The 23,961-nt window shown below is 34.8% G+C and overlaps 2 protein-coding genes across 25 annotated transcripts in view; both read right to left on the bottom strand.

Annotated features, from left to right (window-relative positions):
- The window catches only part of nsun6 (NOP2/Sun RNA methyltransferase 6), a 36,088-nt gene extending 24,664 nt beyond the window's left edge, over window positions 1–11,424 (bottom strand). For 4 of the 24 annotated variants that reach the window (XR_015496588.1, XR_015496589.1, XM_087262439.1 and 1 more), the window contains exons 1-13: window positions 11,376–11,424; window positions 11,223–11,290; window positions 11,035–11,114; window positions 10,447–10,605; window positions 9,675–9,748; window positions 8,417–8,523; window positions 7,851–8,004; window positions 7,469–7,550; window positions 5,589–5,708; window positions 4,286–4,433; window positions 3,182–3,327; window positions 1,951–2,076; window positions 327–520 (exon numbers count right to left, since the gene is read on the bottom strand). Coding sequence is in view for 16 of the 24 variants with exons in the window: in XM_087262439.1 (XP_087118565.1) it covers window positions 332–520; window positions 1,951–2,076; window positions 3,182–3,327; window positions 4,286–4,433; window positions 5,589–5,708; window positions 7,469–7,550; window positions 7,851–8,004; window positions 8,417–8,523; window positions 9,675–9,748; window positions 10,447–10,605; window positions 11,035–11,109 (1,380 nt within the window). In the remaining 8 variants the exon portion in view is untranslated. Of the gene's footprint in view, window positions 1–326; window positions 521–1,950; window positions 2,077–3,181; window positions 3,328–4,285; window positions 4,434–5,588; window positions 5,709–7,468; window positions 7,551–7,850; window positions 8,005–8,416; window positions 8,524–9,674; window positions 9,749–10,446; window positions 10,606–11,034; window positions 11,118–11,222 lie in introns of all 24 variants that reach the window. The other 20 variants (XR_015496586.1, XR_015496587.1, XM_087262438.1 and 17 more) reach the window with 7 other exon arrangements.
- Window positions 11,425–15,712: 4,288 nt separating this feature from the next.
- On the bottom strand, window positions 15,713–23,713 carry myl12.1 (myosin, light chain 12, genome duplicate 1). Its single transcript, NM_214699.2, has 4 exons — window positions 23,458–23,713; window positions 18,702–18,913; window positions 18,258–18,419; window positions 15,713–16,505 (listed from the first exon to the last, which is right to left on the bottom strand). Exons 2-4 carry the CDS (start codon window positions 18,883–18,885, stop codon window positions 16,333–16,335), a joined length of 519 nt encoding a protein of 172 aa, NP_999864.1. The 5' UTR covers window positions 18,886–18,913; window positions 23,458–23,713; the 3' UTR covers window positions 15,713–16,332.
- Window positions 23,714–23,961: the final 248 nt, after the last annotated feature.

The raw sequence follows: 23,961 nt of genomic DNA, 5'->3' as shown, positions 1-23,961 counted from the left end.
TTTATAATCTATACTGGACATTATTTCTGTTCAGTGACGAGACTTAAGTCTAAGCAGAGCCAGACCTTACTGTCCTTATGAAATCAGTCAACATCAAGGCATGATCATGTTTTATTTCTTCTGATACCAAATGATCATCTAAAAGTCAAGTTATTAATTGCTGTTCCTAAAACTTGGATAGGCGACAAGACTTACAGGCAGTGTGTTACCAATAAGCAATCTCTCTCACTCCAAAAAAAAAAAGTAGTAATTCACACACACAAAACCACGCCAGTAAAAACACCACCTGATATTTAGCAAAAGTCTGTGCTTGTTCTGTCTCGTACCTCCACTATCTCTTGCTGAACTTTGCGATGAAGAAGCCGATGGTGTCCTGGTTTGCGTCCTGCGGGAGTTTCTCTAGTGAAAATGTGAAACGCTCTCCTGTCCAGCCCAATTCTGGACGAAACCTCTGCAGGAGCCGCCGCTGCTCACATGACAGACCGGCTCCCAGCATGCCCTCTGATCCCACATGAGGAACCTGAACCAGATAAAACAATACTTGGTTTGACGGATGCTCACATGGCGCCTGAAATGATTCAGTTCAGCTCACTTTTGGGGCAAGTTGACAACACTGGTCACGTTAGTGAAGGTGATGTGATTATATTAGATTCTGAGCTTAGTTTAATGGCAAATGATGCTCTACGCTAGTTTATAGGCTATTGTTTATTGGCAATTGGTGCTCTAGGCTAGTTTATAGGCTAGCTTTTAACACCAGATGGTGCTCTAAACTAGTTTATAGAATAGTTTTTACCAGCAGATGGCGATCTAGGCTTTTTTTTTAACAGCAGATGTAGCTCTAGGCTAGTTAATAGCACCAGATGGCACTCTAGGCTAGTTTATAGGCTAGTTTTTAATATCAGTTGGAACTCTAGGCTAGATTTTAACAGTAGACAAAGCTCTATACTAGTTTTTATCAGCAGATGGCCCTCTAGGCTAGTTTATGAGCTAGATTTTAAGAAGCAGATGGTGCTTTGGGCTAGTTTATGGTACCAGATGTCACTCTAGCCTAGTTTATAACATGTTTAAGCACAAGATGGCGCTCTAGGCTAATTTTAAACAGCAGATCTTGCTCTAGGTTAGTTTTTAACAGCAGACGATGCTATAGGCTAGTTTATATTCTAGTTTTTAAGAAAAGATGGCGCTCTAGGCTAGTGTTTAACAGCAGGCGGCGCTCTAGGCATGTTTTTAACAGCAGACGATGCTATAGACTAGTTTATAGCACCAGATAGCACTCTAGGCTAGTTGACCCACCAGATGATGCTCTATGCTAATGTTTAACAGCATATGGTGCTCTAAGCAATTTAAAGGCTAGTTTTTAGCACAGGATGGCGCTCTAGGCTAGTATTAACTAGCAGATCTTGCTCTAGGCTAGTTTATAGTACCAGATGGCACTCTAGGCTAGTTTTAAACAGCAGACGGTGCTCTAGGCTAGTTTTTAACAGCAGACCATGCTATAGGCTAGTTTTTAGCGCCAGATAGCACTGTAGGCTAGTTGACGCACCTGATGATGCTCTATGCAAATGTTTAACAGCACATGGTGCTCTAAGCAATTTATAGGCTAGTTTTTAACATCAGACAGCGCTCTAGGCTAGATTTAACATCAGATGGTGCTCTAGGCTAGTTTTTAACATCAGACGGCGCTCTAGGCTAGTTTTTAACATCAAATGGCGCTCTAGGCTAGTTTTTATCATCAGACGGCGCTCTAGGCTAGTTTTTTACTGAACACAGCAGTCTAGGCTAGTGTTTACCAGCAGATGGCGCTCTATGTTAGTGTTTAACAGCAGGCGGCGCTCTAGGCTAGTTTTAACAGCAGCAATGTACTGCATAATTATCTGTGAAAAGGCTGAGTTGAGTGTACCATGCAGTAAAAAGACAAAAGCCTCAGCTTGAGCATATTAAACCCCTGACCTGCGGCTGAAGTGTTAAACAGGGGAAGGTCTTGAGGGCCCAGGACACCTGCTCCTCATTCTCCGCCAGAGTCACCGTGCAGGTGCTGTAGACCAGAACACCACCTGACTTTAACAGACGCACCGCCTGAAACACACACACACACACACAAACACACACACAAACACACACACACACACACACACAAACACACACACAAACACACAGACAAACACAAACACACACACACGTTTGTTTTTGTGAAAAGTGGGGACATTACATAGGTTTCCATTCATTTTATGCTCTCCAAACCGTATATTATATTGCCTTCACCCCACCCTACCCCTAAACCCAACCATCACAGGAGACAGTGTGCAGCTTTACTCGCTGATTAAACTCATCCTGTAGGATTAATAAGCATTTTGAGAAATGAGGACGTCACTAATGTCCTCATATTTCACCCTTCCTTTTTGTAATACCTGTGTCATACCCATGTCATTATACAGATTTGTGTCCTGATATGTCACAAAAACACACACACACACACACACCTTTATCTTTAAGATCAACACTTGACTTTCCAATACCAACACTTCTATTTTTCTTCAATGTCAGGACTTTTATTTAAGTTAAATGAGACCTATTATGCAAAAATCACTTTTATAAGGGGTTGAAACCCAACAACAGTGTGTAAATACAACCAGTTCCTATTGGTTAACATATATTTTAATTTACTTTTTAATCTATTTATTTAGTTTATGTTTTATAATCACTCTTGATGAAAACAGTCTGCAGAGACACTTTGATTGACATTCTCCCTTTGTACGTGTCATCAGAGGGGGAAAGCCTCGCCCACTGGTGACCATCTCTCCCTCATTAGCATAGGATGTTAAGTCTTGTTTTCGAATCTGCCACTATCCTGACACACAGGCATTTGTAAATCCATCTTTTAAGAAGAGCATTATAACTGCATTTAAAGTGACAGTTCCCAAAACACCACAATTAGGATCAAAACCTGAGAGGGACAGTTTCAGAGAGTTAGAATACATTATTAGTGTGATATTTTGAGCTGACACTTTACACACACACTAGAGACATCAGAGATCAGAGAGAAAGGGGCATAATAGGTCCCCTTTAATGTGTTTTTCACTTTAAGCAGCTTTTTGTCATATTGTATTGTGGATATAGCGCCACTCTGTGGTGAAAGACAGGAGTATCAGGAACACAGAGGAGTGTAGGAGTGTAGTTTTACCGTGGTAAAGAGTTTTCTCTGCAGAGGCTGGTATGAACACACTTCTTTGAGACTCCAGCTGTAGCTCATGTTTGGTCTTTGACCCAAACCACTGCATGGAGCATCTAACAAGATGCGGTCAAAACTCTCCTCCGGAAACGGGGGACCTTCAGAAAATACAAACAACCACAACATTAGTAAATACATCAGGTTAATAACCGTACGTTCACACCGAAAGCGCGGTTCGGCGGCAACCAATCAGAATGAAGACGTCCATCGCTTGATAGCAGTTCAGAGAACACAGACCTGTGAACTTTGGTTCCGACCACAGTTGTTCCCAAGGGTTTGATTATTGCGGTCGCCGGATTTCCAATTATTTACAATTTTTTCCTACAGGAACATACATTAAATAAGTTACTGGCGAGTTACTGATGTTCATTAATGTTATATAAATTTATCTCAAAAAAGCGGGAATCTCACGCGATGTGACAGTATAAAACAGTACTGCTGCTATTTCAGACATATGGACACATATTGGATAAATAGAGCAAAGCCACATCACACGCAACTTGATCTTCCATTGTTGTATGAATTTGATAAGAAGTGCGCAACATTTTCACGCTAGAAACAGGTTTTATGCAGGAATGTAACTGATATGCTGCAACGGCTCCTTTAAATACGAGATCAATGTAGCGAGTTTTGACGCTCTCGCCGCCGGAGCTGAAGGCAGAGAGCGTTATCGTCAGGGCGGCCAGAGCGACCTTGGACGCTCTCGCCGCTTTCGGTGTGAACGTACGGTAAGAAGTTCATAAGAAGTCACATTCAGCTGAACACCTGACAAAGCAGGAAATTAATAAATACTCTAAACTATACAATAAATATGGACCTTGTGGTTTTATTGTAAAAATTGAACACATCTAAACATTATATCCATCAAAACTCAAACATTTCTAGTTAATGTTAGCATATTTCATATATGCAATGTGCTGAAACGTTTAGTATTTCATTGTTTCTTAACGATGTGTAATTGTTGGTGAAATCTTAAATTCTTTAGTCATACCAAATAACTTAATAACTATATTTTTAATTATATATACTGAAGCCTGGTTTATGATAGTGTTTTACCTTCAGTGTACTCCTGTGCAGGGTCAGAGCTCACAGCATGTATACTGTTACAGCAATACGCTTTAATACAGTCTAACTTCAGCATCTGTGCATTTCGAAGGATCTTCTCCATCTTTGAGCGGACTTTCTCCAAGGCCACAACGACACCCTGAGCAGAAACAGTGGAGATGAATGAGCATTAGGGCTGGGAGACTAAAAAATATAATAACAATATTAAATATTTATAATAAATAATAGTTTCAGCATTAAAATCTGAAGCTAAAAATGTTAATAAAATGTAAAAAAATATATATATACTTTTTTTATAAGTAAAAAAAATTATAATTAAAATTAAAATACTTTTTAAAATAATTTGCTCATTAACAAAATAAAAAGTAAAATACAAAATACACTAAATTTTACACTCCAATCTTAAACAGGTTCATTCATTCCTTCATTCATTCATTTTCCTTCGGCTTAGTCCCTTTATTCATCAGGGGTCGCCTCAGCGGAATGAACCGCCAACCAATCCACCATATGTTTTACACAGAGGATGCCCTTTCAGCTGCACCCAGTACTGGGTTGTAGCTAGAAGAACTGGGAGAACATGCAAACTCCACAGAGAAATGCCAACTGACCCAGCCGGGACTCAAACCAGCGATCTTCTTGCAGTGAGATGACCCAAGAGCCACTGTGTCGCCTACACAGGTTCATATTAAACCTTATATTTAGTTTTTCTCATGATTTTTGGTTCATTTGCATTGTTTCCACAAACGTTCGTTCATCTTTTTATTATTTTACAATGTGTACATTTATTTATTTTGAAATAATAGTTCACAATTCAAGTGACCAAACACTGCAACATAAATAAAAGTCTCTTTGAATGGTGTATTTAGTCAAATTTAATAATTGTCAAATTAATCAAATTAAAGACTGTATACAGATAAATATTTAAATCAAATAATATAAAATTGACACATTTAAACTTTCTAAAACTTAATTTCGAAAAATATTTTACGCAGTGGATTCCCTTACAAGAGCAACCCAGTACTGGGAAACACCCACACACACTCATAAACACACACTCATACACTACGGCCAATTTATGTTGTTTGACAGTGGGGGAAACCGGAGCACCCGGGAGAAACCCACACCAACACAAGGAGAACATGCAAACTCCACACAGAAATGCCAAATGACCCAGCTAGGATTCAAACCAGTGACCTTCTTGCTGTGAGGCAACAGTGCTAGCCAATGAGCCACAGTGTTGCCCTGTTAGGATGTTTCTAAAATGATTTGTTGGAGGATATTTCACTGCACTTGCCTGGTTGCCCATGAGAGAAGCGATGTGTGTGGTTTTTCCTCCAGGAGCAGCACACATGTCCAGCACTCGCTCTCCAGGCCGAGGCCCTAATACATAACCAACAACCACCGACGGCAGGTTCTGGATGGATGGGGAAAAAACAAACAAAAACATTCACAAACACAGTTCACATGAGCAAAACATTTTATAATTCAGACACTTATTTATCAGAGGTTGCCACAGCGGCATGAACCGCCAACTATTCCACCAGATGTTTTACACAGCGGATTGCCTTCCAGCCACAACCCAACACTGGGAAACACCCATATACACTCTCACGTTCACACACACACACACACACACACACACACACACACACACACACACACACACACTATGGTCAATTTAGTTTACTTAATATTACTCTATTAGCATGCCAACTTCCCCATCCAGGACTCGAACCAGTGACCTTGCTGTGAGGCGACAGTGCTAACCACTGACCCACCATTATATATATGAGCAATATCACACTCGTAGCAGTGTGCTATGGCTGTATATCAGCACTGGTAGGGGACGTGCATTGGCACGAGGCCGCAGGCTGTATACCAGTGCTGATACACAGCTATAGCACACTGCTACGAGTGTGATATTGCGTTTATACAACAGTTCGATGGCTTGATCTTGTACATAAAAAAGAAAATCAAACACAGAGAGTCTAAAACCCTTTTGTATGAGGAACTACTTTCTTCCGCCATTCATTCACATCTTCAGCTGATGTCAGAGCAGCAGAAGCCGTTACTAATTCACCAACGTCAATGTAGAGCTAGTGTTTCAATGATTCTCTATAGCGTAATGTGAAGCGGCGCTTCTGGTGTGTGACCCCCTTACGGTGATAACAAAACAGCAAATTTTGCTTACATTAAGATTATAAGGCTGAATATGACATGAAATGCCATACGTCTACAGAGATTTCTCACCAGACTGCTGTTGTGTTTGCGATAAGGAGGGACAAGGCTGAATCCAGCTTCTTACTCGCAGCTTCTTATTGACTGTATCCGGTCCACCTTAAAAACCACGAGGCTTCCGTTTTTCAGCTGTTTATTCGCGCTCAAGAGAACACACTGAACAAGGGCTTATTATGCGTTTCTGGCGCCATCTTGTGGATAGACAACGTCGTTGGCCGCCGACGAGCTCTCAGAAATTGTAAATATTTAAAAATAGGCACTATTCTTACAAATAAACTGCATAGTTGCAATTTAAACAACTACTTCTCGACTAAAACAGCCTCAAAAGTACTTTTTGTTGTGTAACAACAGCAATATTTGTCAAACTGAAGCGTCCCTGATTGTTGCTTGCTGTATGTGGGCGGAGTAATACACAGAGGTGAAGGGTGAAGAGGCCTTTGTGTGCAGTTACTGGCAAAATATTGCACGGCTATCAGCCAATCAGATTCAAGAACCAGACAGAACTGTTGTATAATTTCATATATATATATATATATATATATATATATATATATATATATATATATATATATATATATATATATATATATACATACATACAATAGAATTAGAAACATTTGTTTGTTTACTAATAATGTTAGATTAGATTAATTATTAATAATTAGGGTAGCATTTCAGCTTAGGTCACAATTCATGCTATTCACTACTGGCTTATTATCTCCCTATTATTAAGATAAATTAGTAGTTATAACGTATGATCTTATTCTGCATCCCTAATCCTACCCAATACCTAACTTCTACCTTAATAGCTATTAATAAACAGATAATTAGTAGTTTATTAATCTAGTTGTGCTAGTTAATAATTTGTTAATAGCGTGAATTGTGACCTAAACTAAAGTGTTCCCATAATTAGATGAATTCAAGCATCAAGTGTACCTGCAGGAAGAGCTCGTCTGTAAGAACACCATCAAATGAAGGGCTCTGATAGAGAGGTTCAGTCATCCTGATGGCCAAGCCTCTGAATAACAGACAAAAGCACACGGATAAACATGAGAAACCAGCTTAGACATGATAAAACATCTGCACAGAGAACTAGGATGTATCAGAAATAACCCCTTAGGTAGTGCAGTGTTTGAGGGAGCAGCCGTTTGTAGTGGTGTCTGTTATGAAGTGTACTCAATCAATCCCACAATGCACCGAGTGTACAGCTGATGTACATGCAACAGCTAGAAAATGCTCATGATCTACCCATAAAGAATTGGTGCGCCAAATTTTAGGTTCTGACCACTAGAAGGCGTCAACGGCAAAATTGTCTCACCTGCCGGGTTTATCAGAGCTGAATAACTCTGAACGATTCACCTCTGAGACTCCATTACCCACAAACACCTTCTTCCCATTGAACTCGGTGGCTCCTCGTGTGCATTTTCCCTCCACGTCAGAGAACACAGACACCACGTCACCTGCTTTCATGACTGGACGAGGCAGAAAACACTGAAGATATTTACAACATTAAATCAACATTTATTATGCATCAGGTCGAGGAAAATGATCTGCCCATGGGCTACATAAAATTATCTTGCTTTCACTTTGAAAGAACATTATTTTGCTTCCCCTATTGGCAGATTTTTTGCTTATTTTAAGGGAAAACTCACTTTTATTTAAACATAATAAGTCCCCTTTAACTAGCATTAACCACAAGGAATAAACAGTGCAACAAACGCATTGTTTAATCATGTTAGTAAATACATAAACATATTGTAAAGTGTGACCGATAACGCTCATGCAACACCCTTAGAACAGTAACACATTATGAAACACTAGCCTAAACAGTCTAAACGACATGCTAAAGATGCTGATGAAGTGTCTGTGTGTGTGTTTTCTTACACTTGTGTGTGCTGATGATGCCTGGCGTGAACACATGAGCTCCTCTGAGAACTGCACTGCCACACTGAGAGCCCACTATCACTGCAGACGCCACAGGCTCCACGGGCCTGAAAACGAGCAAACGCACACCATTATTAACAAGCTTAAAGGGATGTGATAATAAAATAAAATATGTAAAAATAATATAGAATAAAATATAAAAAATATTCATTAAAATAAAATAAATACATTTTGAATATATAATAAATAATAAAATGTAGTTAATAGATAATAAAAAACATATATATATACGTACACACACACACACACACACACACATACATACATACATACATACATACATACATACATATATACACATATATAAATACACAATAAAACAATAACATATAGAACAAATATAAATAGATAAATTATTTTTTAAATATATATACACATATATAAATACATAATAAATAAATAACATACTGAACAAAAATAACAATATAAAAATCAACAAAAATACAAAATAAAATGTGGAAAATACATATTAAAATAAAATATATAAATTATGAATGTATTACAAAAATATAGGCAACAGATAATAAAATAAAAAACTATTATATATACGTGTATATATATATATATATATACACAAGTATAAATAATAAATAATAACACATAGAACACATATAATAAAATAAAATCTATAATAAATTATATAATAAATATATATATAGTGGTTCATTCTGCTGTGGCGACCCCTGACCAGTAAAGGGATTTAGCTAAAGAAAAATAAATTAAAGAATATTTACATACATATATATAAATAAATAATAACATATGGACAATTTTAATACTAATGGTAATACTAATAATAATACATATATAAATATACATATATATAGATAATATATATGTATATTTAATAGATAATAAAATTAAAATACATAATAAATAACAACATATAGTACACATATATTAAAATTAAAAATATAATAAATAATATATATATATATATATATATATATATATATATATATATATATATATATATATATATATATATATATATATATATAGCGGTTCATTCTGCTGTGGTGACCCCTGATAAATAAAGGGATTTAGCTAAAGGAAAATGAATGAAAGTATATATAATAACATATGGACAATAATAATAATAAAAATACAAAACATATAATAACAATAATAATAATAATAATAATAAATGACTCTAATGATGAGCTCTTCATCATGCTAGAATTCAAACTGTATTGACCTGGGGCCGCAGACAGGAAGCAGCAGCACATCTGGTAGCTCAGGGTGAGTGTGAACAGCTGGACATCTGCACTGCTGAAAACACACAACACTAACATAAACACACAGCACTACAAACTTACAATCAAAAAGTGATGATAATAATTATATGCATTTAAATACACACTCAAAAAAATGAGTGTGTCTGTGTTATGCATGGGTTATTTGCATGCTCTGATGACCTCTGATGTTCACATGCAGGCAAACAAAACAAACATTAAGTGTTTTAGTTAATATATCTATTTTATTTTATATTTCTATTTCTATTCCACACTATATTTAATTATAGATTCATTTGCATTTTAAAATAACTATTTTGCAGTTATTATATTGTCTCAGTTCATATTATCTTCATGCTGTTGTTTCGAGGAAATGTATTACTTTAATAAAATGTGAGTGTATTTGCACAGAATACACAAGAATTGAAACAAATAATTTGAGTAAGCTTTGAAAAATTTAAACCCGACATACACTCACCGGCCACTTTATTAGGTACACCCTACTAGTACCGGGTTGGACCCACTTTTGCCTTCAGAACTGCTTTAATCCTTCATGGCAGAGATTCAAGAAGATACTGGAAATATTCCTCAGAGATTTTGCTCCATATTGACATGACTGAGTTGCTGCCACATGATTGGCTGATTAGAATTTTGCGTTAACAAGTAATTAGACAGGTGTACCTAATAAAGTGGCCGGTGAGAGTATGTAACACGCAAACACACACAAGTACGTACAATCTGTTCCAGGTGCTGCTGCAGCCGGTGCTGGACGTCCCGCAGTGGGTGCAGGTGTGTGCTGACCCTCAGACAGGTGTAAAGAGGAGGATGAGACAAACACCACAGCAGAGCCTCAAACTGCTGCTCCGCTACACCTGCACCCAGCTCACACACCGCCTGCAGAACACACACACCAATTACGAAGCATTTTATATAGGGCAGCACGGTGGTGCAGTGGGTAGCACGATCCCCTCACAGCAAAAAGGTCGCTGGTTTGAGTCCCAGCTAGGTCAGTTGGCATTTCTGTGAAGAGTTTGCATGTTCTCCCCATGTTGGCGTGGGTGCAACAGTTTCCCCCACAGTCCAATCACATGCGCTATAGGAGAATTGGATTAACTAAATTGGCCGTAGTGTTTGTGTGTGAATGTGAGCGTGTATGGGTGTTTCCCTGTACTGGGTTGCAGCTTGAAGGGTATGCCTTGTGTAAAACATGCTGAAATAGTTGTCGGTTCATTTTGCCGTGGCCATCCCTGATGAAAAAAGAGACTTAACCGAAGGAGAATGAATTATTTATCCGCAGTGTGTACTTCTTTAATGTCAACAAACCTCGTCATTGGTGTAAACTGTATGGAGATGCTCCCGCACTTCTGGACTCATTGACAGCTGAGGGAAAACTGCCATATCCGCTTCTCACGAGGGAAATCACACAAAACACATCAGTATTAGTTATTTAAAACACTTTAAGTCGATTATTCATATAGTATTTAATAATGTCATGTAATAAAAGTTCTTACCTTATACAGTTCCTGCGTTTAAAATCAACTGAATGGAAATGAGAAACACGTGCGAGATGTTTGAGCGGCTTTTAGGAGAAACACATTAAATATTACACACAGATATTTTAGTGCTTTTTCCGTTAGATAAAATTAATTTATACTAAAACGCACATGAGATAGCCGAGGCGTCATTTATCTTAAAAAGTAAACAGAATTATTCGCTCTTCTTCGGCTTCTTGTCGTGTCGAGGGCGCGGAGGAACACCGACACCTGCTGGATCCGGATTGTACATTTACACTCTTAGTTTATTTAAAAACTTAAATTCCTGTGGTAAATTCCTATTTAAAACTACCCAAATAAAAAAATAAAATATAGATATTTTTTAAACACACATACAGTGTATATATTTGAGTAAAAAATCCAACATGCTTGTTCTGCGCCTATATAACATATATACACACCAGATTTTATTAGAATTTAAATTAATATAAACTTCTAGCCAATATATGGGTAAAATATAGTCATTTTAAAGACAATGGCAAAGTATAAAGACATCTAATGACCACAAATTTGTATTTTGGGGTTAACCTGTAATCGCTAGTGCGTCTTTTAATATTCTTTCTGAATTTACCTGTCAATATTTTTAGTATAGAAATTATTATTGCACTGAATTACATATTAATGAGTGTCTTCTGTCAATCATGGTAAAAATCAAATTTGTTTTTAGCTCAGAAATCAAAACAGGACACATTCTAATGTACATTACTGCGGTATTAAACTGCAAATGTACAACATAAAGCTGATTAATCATGCTTATGATAGTGCTTTTAATAGTTATAATAATTTGAATGTTTATTTTTATCAAAGTGCGTGCACTATAAAGTGTTGTTTAAGCATATAACAGAAGTCTTGTGGTCGATCCCAGTTGTAAGACCAAATAAAAACTGACTTCTAGTTGATCATTTGGAGTGGCAGGAGGAGGATTTCCCTGATGGATCATCTGTTGAGCGGCATCCTAATCATCACACATACTGCAGAAGACCTACTGGAACCAGCATGGAGCCAAGATTCTTACAGAAATCAGTCAAGTTTGGTAAAGAAAAAGTCATGGTTTAGGGTTACATTCAGTGTGGGGGGTGCGAGAGATCTGCAACATCAACAGCCTGAGGTATCAAGACGTGTGCTGCCCATTACATTACAAACCACAGCAGAGGGACAATTCTCCAGCAGGATAGCGCTCCTTCTCATACTTCAGCCTCCACATCAAAGATCCTGAAAGCAAAGGTCAAGCTGCTCCAGGATTGGCCAGCCCAGTCACCAGACATGAACATTATTAAGCATGTCTGGGGTAAGATAGAGGAGGAGGGGTTGAAGATGAACACAAAGAGTCTTGATGAACTCTGGGAGTCCTGCAGGAACGCTTTCTCTGCCATTCCAGATGACTTTATTAATCAGTGATGTGAGTCATGTCAGAGATGTATGGATGCAGTCCTCCAAGCTCATGATGGAGTCAGACACAATATTCATTCTGTCTCCACTGCAGCAGGACTTTATATTCTATACTGGACATTATTTCTGTTCAGTGACGAGACTTTAGTCTAAGCAGAGTCAGAGCTCACTGTCCTCATTAAATAATTAGAAATCAAGACATGATCAGATTTTATTGTGCTCAAATAAGCGTCATATAGAGGCCTTCACCTTTCATATCAGCCACTTCTGATACCAAATGATCAACTAGAAGTCAGGTTATTATTTGTTGTTCCTAAAACTTGAATAGGCAACAAGTCATTTGTTAGGTAATGTAGTTATACAAGGTAAGAATATATATTAAGCATAACTATATAAAGTAAATAGTGATATTATTTAGGCCAAAAAGAGGTTTATTTAGTATTTAGTCCAAGTTGCTGCCTAAAGACATCTGAACCAGTGGCATTGTGAGGGTGGGGGGGGGGGGGTTTGAGGGCTTAAGCCCCTGCTCTTTTGGAATTTTTTGCACTTAAACAAAAATAGGTTGTATAGCATTTATATTGTTATCCAAGTTGGGAGTGAGACTGTTATGGTTGTCACAAGCAAGTGTTAAAAAAAATCCCACCACTGTGCTGTCATCATTCATCCATTATTTTAAGGAGCTGTAGCTGATGAGGTAATACCACAACTGTTAGTAGTTCCAACAACTGATGAAGCTTAATATTTGTTTTCGCAGTATAAAATGTGTGGCTTTGGTGAAATCAAATAACTGTAATCGATAAAATGTGCGTCATATAAATGTAAATTAGTCAGAAACAGGTCAATTGTACTAGCTTTCTAGATATGATATAGATATCTATACATATTAATCTAGATCTGATATAGCCAGTCACATACGTTTCTGTAATCCAGTGGTCACCAAACTTGTTCCTGGAGGGCCGGTGTCCTGCAGATTTTAGCTCCAGCCCTAATCAAACACACCTGAACAAGCTAATCAAGGTCTTACTGGGTATACTTGAAACATCCAGGCAGGTGTGTTGAGGCAAGTTGGAGCTAAACCCTGCAGGGACAATGGCCCTCCAGGATCAGGATTGGTGACCCCTGGGCCCGGTTTTTCAAAAGGTTTAATCCGGATAAAATTTATCCGGATTTAGTAATCCTGTTTTTGCAATCCGTGATCACGTAATCCAGCTTACTTTTTGAGCCAGTTTTTCAAAGCAACATTGGATTGGATCATTCTGATCCAGATAGGAACTTTTCAGGATCACTAAATCTGGATTACCAGTGCTCAATCACAATGTAGATGGATAGATAGGCCTATGTAAAGAGCGACAAGTAGAACAGCCAGTGTGGGGTAAATATAAATTTATTTTTATTCGAAATGAAAACTAAGAAAATTTTATAAAATAATAAAATAATTATAATAATAAATAATAAAAGCAAGAAAAACCGCACCCCATCCTCTTCCAGCAGTCTGCTCATCTGAGATCTACAACACTGTACATTGAGGATATTTATAATAAGTTTCAAATATAGATGTATTGAATAAAAAAAAAAAGAATGTTGAAACCTCCACAATAATGTCAGACTTCCTTATCTGATGTGGAGGGAGCAGCTTGTCTGAGAGTATTCTTTAGGAGGCAGATCTCAATTGTGGTCTTGGTTTGCTGCAGTTTGGTCAGAGTCAGTTGTTCCTTTGCCAGATGAAGCTGAACTTCTGTCTCTTTTTGCAATTATTGAGTGATTTCAAAAATCAGGCATTGCCATTTTTTGAATTTTTTTTTTTTGTTATTCTGTTATCATTGCATGCATCACTAATAAATATTCTAAACACAAAAATATTTTCCATTGTGATTAATATATATATATACAGAATATTGTTTTTGGTAAATTTTGACAGCTGTTGGGGGATTATTTTATGAGGCCAAACTCTTTCTAATTTGCTGTTGGCCTACACTGAAAGGCTGAATATGTTAAAGTCTATAATCACTATAACCTGAAAGATGAACAAATAAAATTATAACCTTATGAATAAATAGTATATCTCGTAAGATACTGCATGATCCAAATATAGTTTTATTTAATAAATTGTTTAAGTTTTCATTACATTTTGGGCATGAAATCCACGCTAAATCCATTCTTCTGATGGGATCAGTTTAATCCAGGTTTTTTGGATCAAAGTGATCCAAATCCTACAAAAAAGGTCTGAAAAACCCAAACTAAAGGTTTGATCCAGATCAAAACCAAGATTAGATTATGTGATCTTATCCGATTATGTAATCCGTTTTTGCTTTTGAAAAACCCATTTTCAAGATTTGATCCAATCCCTTATCCAAAATCCTAGTGGATTACTTTTGAAAAACCGGGCCCTGATGTTATAGTTGAATCACAGTGAGCTCATGCATCTAGCTTATTATTTCTTAGCTATATTCTACTGTAATATGCTATGTCAGTTAGCATCGAATTATAAATCATGACTATTTTTGGGGTAAGCCAAAGACCCTAGAAACTCTCCTGGTCTGAACAATATTTAACAGGTATGTTCTTCACAGTTATAAAGGAGTAATTACACACACACATATATATATAAATACACATTCATTCATTCATTCATTTTCTTGTCGGCTTAGTCTCTTTATTAATCCAGGGTCGCCACAGCGGAATGTACCGCCAACTTGTCCAGCAAGTTTTTACGCAGCCCATCTCTGGGAAAATATAAATACACAGTTAAATGTAAAATAATTTGCCCTCCTATAAAATTTTAATCCTTTTATTAAATATTTCCCAAGTGCTATTAACAAAGCAAGGAATATTTCACAGTATTTCATGTCATTTTTCTTCTTCAGTATAGATTCTGTATAGATAATATTTCTCTCCTGTTTCTTTTTTTTTTTTTTCATTTTTAAGGTAAATAACATTTAGGTTTCAACTGGCTACAGAACAAACCGTTATTTATTTCTTCATTTAAATATATTTATACAGATTTACGAATGCTTTTTAAACATGCAAACTATTGTCAAACAAAGAACGCACGCGTCGAGAGCTTTTAATAAGAGTGATTTATTGAAAATACTTAATATTATAAAATGTAAAAATTCAGTTAGGCAATGAAATCAAATGAGATCGAATGCATGTAACTACAATCAACACGTTCACATTTGTACTGCCTGAATGAGGAAAAAAACGAGAGGTCTGAGATCATCAAGTTACGTCGCATTATAGCATAAAAACCGCAGACATGAATAAAACGTGAACACATGATCCACGAGAGCCCTGAACTTAATACTTTCACCAATTAACAGAAAGGTGTGATGAAGAAAGTGGAATCTGCTTAATTTGCACACACCTAAAAATCAAAACAAAACACTGGAACATGAGATTTAGCCAAAAACACCACCAAAAACAAAACAGTGCAGCTTTACCTTGGATTTTAAAAGCCGTATTACACAACAGAGCGACTTTAACTGTGTGTTCTGTATTATAAACCATGAGCTGAATACTTCACATATGCAGGAATAAACGCGCACGTATGCATTACTCTTCCAGTATATTTGGGAATAAAGGTTAACGTTGGTTTCTGGAGGGTGAACGGACAGCACAAGATTTCTCTAGCCTAAAAGGGGGGGGGATGCTTAAAAAGGGTTGTATTATTTATGTATTTTTAATCGTCTTTGTCTTTGGCTCCGTGTTTCAGGATACGGGTGAACTCCACGTAGTTGAAGTTGCTCTTTTTATCGATCGGAGCTTCTCTGAACAGCTCATCCACTTCTTCGTCTGTGAATCGATCGCCCATGGTGGTCAGCAGCTCTCGCAGATAATCCTCATGAATGAAGCCTGAGAGCAGAAGACAGCAGCAAACATTCATCTCTGTTTATTTAGTCATGCAATTGTGGAGATGCATGTATATGAGTGAATATCTCTTCTACATTCAATCATTCATTTTCTTTTCGGCTTAGTCCCTTTATTAATCCGGGGTCGCCACAGCGGAATGAACCGCCAACTTGTCTAGAACATTTTTACGCTGCGAATGCCCTTCCAGCCGCAACGCATCTCTGGAAAAGCCCATCTCTTCTTGCTCAATAATATTTATGCATTTAAGTTGTATGTAAAACTGCCATATATTTTGCTTACATACTGTAAAATAAAGCCTATTAAATAAATCCTCCTGAATGAAGCCTGAGAGCAGAAAACAGCAAACGAAAATCTCAGGGTTTTATTTACTATATCTACTTTCTAAATTGTGGAGTACTCTACTTCTTGCTCTATACTATTTGTGCTTTTGAATTGAAATCTAAAAAAAAAAAAACTTATAAACAGAAATTTTGTTTTTTAAATTCTCTTTAAAATATTTTTTTTTTCACTTAAATATTTGAATAGCATAATAACATCTAAATAATAATTAAAATAAAAAATAATACAAATTAAATAATAATTTAAATAAAAGTAATAAAATGCTATTAAAAACATAAAAAATAAAGTTCTCGATAAAATACAATGAATAAATATATAATATAAAATAAAAAATAAATTAAAATATTTTTTTTTAAAAACCATCAATCTTATTCAAAATATAATTATTTATATATATATATATATATATATATATATATATATATATATATATATATATATATATATATATAATCTCTTTAAAATAAATAAATAAATAATGAATAAATAAATAAATAAATAACATTTCTCAAAAACAAAACAAAATTGTTTTTTTTTTTAAAAGTTTCATATTTTGGAATAACATGATAAAATCTAATTAATGATTTTTTTTTAATTGTCATTTTTTATAAGAATTATAAGATAACAAATTAAATAAAAGATATTTAAAATGCTTTTAAAACTGTAATTAAAAATAAAAATTCTAGATAAAATACAATAAATAAAATTATATAAATTAATTAATAAATTAAAACAAAAATAAATGACATTTCTACAAAATCTAAATCATAATTTAATTAAAAAAAGAATTAAAATAAAACAAATGACATTAAAAATACTTCTAAATGTTATTAAATGTAAGTAAAAATAAATTAAATTCTAGATAAAAAAAACTAAATAAATATATATAATATATAAATTTAAATAAATAATACATAAAAAATATTATATCAAAAATACAAATAAATTATTTTAAAATACATGTAATTCAAAATCAGTCAATAACACAAATGAAACAAGTTAGATTTATGCAATAGTATTCAAAGTATCAGAGTGAAAATATATATATATATATATATATATATACATATACATATATATATATATATATATATATATATATATATATATATATATATATATATATAAAAGAAATATATGTCTTTAAATATAATGAAATTGTTGAATTGCATAGAAAAACAACAATTTCCATTTAACAAATAAATAAATAAATGTGATGAATGTTTGTCAATCATAAAAATGTAAGCATGTTTCTTTAAATATATATATACACACAAGTATTTGTTTTTCTTTTTTGTTGTTTTATTAATTGTTAGAAAACAAAAAATACATGAATGATAAAATGTTTTTTTTTTCCAATGAAATGAAAACAAAACAAAAAGTGTATCTTCTCACCTGTTCCCTCCTCATCGAAGCATGCAAATGCATTACGAATGACTTCCTCCGGGTCGGTGCCGTTGAGCTTCTCTCCAAACATGGTGAGGAACATGGTAAAGTTTATCGGCCCGGGAGCTTCCGTCATCATCGCCTCCAAATAATCATCTGCGGGGTTCTTCCCTGAAACATAATGAAAGACACATTTAACCTCTTATGCATAGCAGTCATGTTCAGCCTGACATGTTTACTGCTCCAAAATACTTTAAACGCTTCTTAAAATAAAATATAGTGTGTTCAATGGGAAAAAGACATTTAAAAAAGAATTTATTTTAGAGCAGTAATTACAATACTATGATATTTTATCCAAGGTAATCAACCCGTCAGAATCTTTTGCCTACTCCCAATTTCCGTGGTCTACAGTCACAAGTGCATTTTTAGTAAAACTAGCTAGTAAAATCTTACCAAGAGAAGCGAGCATATCATGAAGATCCTCCTTGTCGATGAAGCCGTCGCGGTTCTGGTCGATCATGTTGAACGCTTCTTTAAACTCCTGAATCTGCGACTGATCGAACATAGCGAAGACATTGGACGTGGCGCGCTGAGGACGCTTCTTGGTGATCTTTCCCTTGGCGCGTTTGCTCGACATTTTGGCTGTATTTGGTTTTACCTACAAGCTTTAAAATAAAACACACACGGAAGAATTAACGACAAGAGATGTCACTGAGAAATAAATAAAAGACAATCATGGTCACGTCTTACAATTAGGATTGATAGGTTAATCCATTTATTTACATAAGCTAACAATAAACAATCATTACCCAGCAGTTTTTAAATCGCTGTTCAAAATACTAATTGCATTATTAAAATAAAAAGTTGTGATTAACTTAGTGAAACTATTTCCATTAAATAATGCCAACATAGATGAATGAATACTGCAATAAATGTATTGTTTGTTCATGTTACTGAATACATTTATAAGATTAACTAATGGAACCTTATTGTAAAGTGTGGCTAGTATGGTGTATGAATGAATTCATTAATTAATAAGTCGATAAATATAATAACAGATCCTCAATCTGATGCAATACAATGATTTTAACGGTTCTGTAAAAACAAACGAGACAGTACGGACAACTTTACAGCACCTAAATATATTAAATTGATGTCTTTTATAACAAATATTACAGTAGCATAACTTTAAAGCAACGTGCATCCCATTACAGAGAATCAAACAGGCCCAAACATTACAGAGATTTGAGAAGCATTCTGAAATACCTGCATAACTGAATGCGTGCTCAGGCAAGTCCTCCGCATAAAAAAAAAAGAAAATCTATCTCTGACCATACATGTACTGGGTCTTTTTTTAAAGTCAATATTCAAGATGACTTTTATACATTTGAGTTTTTAGTTAGGAACAAAACTTTTTATTTTTTTATCTATTTTTTTTTTTTTTAAGAAATGGCCATTTAAATACAAGTGGAAACTTTTGTTGTTAGGATACTTTTTTGTGTCAGAATGTTTTGGTAAAATCCGCCTACATGTAAGCAAGGCCCGTCACAATAACTACTTTTTTTTATTTGTGATATGAATGCAGCAAAATTTATTTTTAATAAATTATATTATTGTCATTTAGGTCACTCAACAATATATAACGTAAGGATTACAATTAAATAGCATCATAATGCAAGGACACTCTATTTTTTATGTCCTTTATACTAGTTTTTAAGTTGTTTTACTTTTGAGCTTTGAGTAAAATAATTTTTTTTACATAAATAACTATTTGAATACAGCGAGCAACTTTTGATGTCAAAGATACTGACTGTAAAATCAACAGTTACACTAGTGTCAGATATTTTTGTAAAATTGGTTTATACGTAAGCTCCATCACAACAACTAGTTTTGATTATACAGTGCTCGGCATTTACAAGTACACCCCTCACAAATCTAGCTTTTAAATATGTTAATAGAAAGCTATACAATATTACATTTGTGCATATACATTAGATTAGTCATTACTGAAGTCAAATTTGGAGCTTTTCTAACAAAATAACTTGTGATAATTAGTACACCCAAATTTACATGTTATAGAAAAATATTAAATAATATTTAAAAAAAAAAAAAAAGAAAAATCAAGAAGCAACATATTTTTTTAAAGTTTAGTTGAGATTTTGTAGGTTGTATTTTTTTTTTCAATATTTTGCTTGAATTTAATTGTATTATCTTTCAATTTTCAAATACGTTCAGTTACTAAAGTATTATTTTAATAAATATATCTGTTTAATAAATCTGTTTTATTTAAATGCACCAAAATACACTGCCTATATTCACTGAGAAAGATAAAAATATTCATTTTCAAAATGGGGTCTACTCAATTATGCTGAGCACTGTATAATATATACATATATATGTGTGTGTGTTTATGCATGTATAAATGTATGTATGTATGTATGTATGTATGTATGTATGTATGTGTGTGTGTGTGTGTGTGTGTGTGTGTGTGTATATATATATATATATATAAATATATATATATATATATAAATATATATATATATATATATATATATATATATACTAGGGATGTAACGGTATCAGAATTTCACGGTACGGTAATACCTCGGTATGAATGTCACGGTACGGTATTTATTGAATCATTTACAGGAAAAAAAAAAAACTTTTGAAAATACTCCAAAAAAGTGCCAAAAGTTTCAATGACATACAAATTAGCCATCTATCTGTTAGCTATGAAACAGGAACTTCAATTTTAATAACAAAAAAATATTAAACCATGTAAAAAAATAAAGTTTCAATTTAGTAGTGTTGAAAACTCATCACATTCAACATTTAATCACTCGCTCACTTAGATAGAGATGGGTTTAAAGGAAAATTATCATATAATTATAATCTGGTAAAAGCTGGTATCTCTGGGTATTTACAATGTCCCCTGCAACAGAAAAAACCCCTCTCATTTGGGACTGAGGATTCTGGGACAAGAGAGATATGACTTGGCCCATGTTGACAGCAGTGGGGTAACGTTGTGCATTGTCTTTCCCCCACTTGAGAGGACAAACCATGAGTGAGATAGAGATCTCTTTGCGGTACAAGTCAATGTCTGCATCAATCTGAACAGTGTGCTGTGTTTCTGCAGTCCCCATGACTGTTATAAGTCGTATTCCCCAACTTGCAGGCACGTGCACACATAGGGCTCAACCTGTGCAGTGCACATGCCCTTTTTAGTCTTGGATAGAAAATGCCCTTCCAAAACGATCAAAAGTGCCCCCGCGACGCGACACAACCTCCGTCCAGTCCAGCCCTTCAGTAGGCGCGCGATAACACCTCTCTTGAGTATGCGCGCTCAACCCCCCCTCGGCGCTTTACAATACGCGCGCCACAACACAGCTGATCAGAACGCGCGCGACAGCACCGCTATTCAGCACGCGCGCGGCGACAACACCCGCTTTAGGTTCGATCATTTCCATCTTTTTTTCATCTCCGCTACTAGCAGCACACTCCATTTCCGCATTACTGGATCTGTAGCGACAACAGACCGCAAAGGATTATGGCCACGCCGGGCTGATGGGAAATGAAGTTTCAGCTACCTCCCGTTCGCTTCATTCGCCTGAGCAAATTTTCTCAGAAGACCTATAGTTTTACCGAGTCATGCGACTTCGGTAATATCGAAAAAAATTAATATTGCGGTATGACGGTATTTACAATACCGTTACATCCCTAATATATACATATATATGTATATATACACATACATACATTTATACATGCATACACACACACATATGTATATATTATACAGTGCTCAGCATAATTGAGTAGACCCCATTTTGAAAATATGTATGTATGTATGTATGTATGTATGTATGTATGTGTGTGTGTGTGAGTGTGTGTGTGTGTATATATATATATATATATATATATATATATATATATATATATATATATATATATATATATATATATATATATGCATGCGTGTGTATACACACACACACATATATATACTTAATATAGTATTGTCAATGTAGGTCACTCATTATATAAATATATAATAACGAGATTAACAAAATATAAGAGCATTATAATGCAATTACACAAAATTGTATTTTAATAATAAAATATTTTTATAATATTTTTATAATTTGAAAGATTATTAAAATTAGATCATGAAAAAAATAACCCAATGTAGCCTCTCTGCCCTTATCTCAAACACATTGGGGAACAAATTTAATACAAAAAATAATAATACTAAAACATGAAAATCTACATCTTTTGACAAACAAAAAGATGAATTATTTTTATTAATCTAGGAGTGGCATTTTTGCAAGTAAAAGTATCTGATTTAAACACACTTCACTGCAAATATCACGCACTTATACATTAAGTTACATTTTTTTCAATATTCATTTGTGCATTTATTGTTCATGTGGATTTTTGGTGTGGTTCATATGTAACTAAATAAGCACAAGGAAATAAAAAAAAACAAGAAAAAAATAAAAAATAAAAGAAATAACACTGAAATACCATAGTAAAAACATGGTAAACTACAAAAGTTTTTTCGGCATTATCCCATCAATGAGAGGTTGCTTAAAAGGTTTTAATTGATTGACAAAAAAAAAAAAACCGATTCTTTAGAAACTATTAAGCATAAAGTCTACTAATATTGAATGGTTTAGTGAAGGTTAAACAAAAGTTACTCTAAATAAAGGCTGTTGGGCCTGATGCAAGTTGGTCTGCATGTAGAGGGCGGTCTCTGAATCCTCATAGCCTACATTTCTGACCCATTTAATTTAATTATAGCACATTCGGGTTAATAAGGACAGATTCACTATTTACAGCAATGCACAAAACACTTTAACGTTGGCATATTTACGGTGACGACGTTAAATAAACAGACATTCGATGAGGCAGGAAGCTAACGTTAATAACCGCGCTCTGGCGATTACAGCTTACGCGTTTGCTAAATATAAACCACATGTACACTACAAATGGATAACATTGAGAATATTAAAGTAAAATCACATTATTATTATTATTATTATTAATCTCAACCGTCAAAGACATGGCTAGTTTGTTCTTCCGGACAGTAAAGTGAAAAAAAAATACGCTACCCAATCGATTCCTTAATAGTACTTATCTTAACAGTAACTACATGTGAAACATCTTTAAAAATTAAGTAAATTATAAAATAAAATAGATGTCTCACCGAACAACAGAGATCGACCGTTCCCAGCCGCGTTCAACCACCGCCCAAACTTCCGGATTTCAGCGTCGCTTCCGCGAGCTTTGACCAGACCAACTCACTGCTGCATGGGTGTCCCGAACAAAAGCCAAAAAAACTCCCAATAACGTCCCATGACATCAAATTATCAACAGTAAATCGTGTTTAATGCGTTCTATAGCATGGCTTTACCTTTTTACAAAGCAAAATGATTTAATAAAGAATTCTATTTATTATATCACACCCTTTTTTTCCTGCAGCGTTGGTTTCTTCAAACACGCCCACATCTACGTAATCGACCTGAAACATGCCCATATACGGCCTGAAATCTTTTTTCCTGCTCAACGAAATATTTTCTGCATTGTTTGTCATCATTATTATTATAATACAGACAGAAAGCATTCGTTTTCTGTGGCTATTTAAAAAATAAAAATAAAAATAAATAAATCTTAATGAGCAGGGCTACATTTTAAAATATCAACGTAAACA

The sequence above is a fragment of the Danio rerio genome, chromosome 7, assembly GCF_052040795.2.
Source record: "Danio rerio strain M-AB ecotype USA chromosome 7, GRCz13ab, whole genome shotgun sequence".
NCBI classification, from domain to species: domain Eukaryota; kingdom Metazoa; phylum Chordata; class Actinopteri; order Cypriniformes; family Danionidae; genus Danio; species Danio rerio.
This window is presented reverse-complemented; position numbering and strand designations above follow the sequence as displayed.

Excerpts from the sequence above, each read along its gene's own strand:
- myl12.1 (NM_214699.2), bottom strand. The coding sequence starts at position 18,885 with ATGTCGAGCAAACGCGCCAAGGGAAAGATCACCAAGAAGCGTCCTCAG. Across the intron at positions 18,420-18,701 it reads TGATATGCTCGCTTCTCTTG|GGAAGAACCCCGCAGATGAT; the intron begins GTAAGATTTTAC and ends ATTATGTTTCAG. Across the intron at positions 16,506-18,257 it reads CTTCGATGAGGAGGGAACAG|GCTTCATTCATGAGGATTAT; the intron begins GTGAGAAGATAC and ends TTCTGCTCTCAG.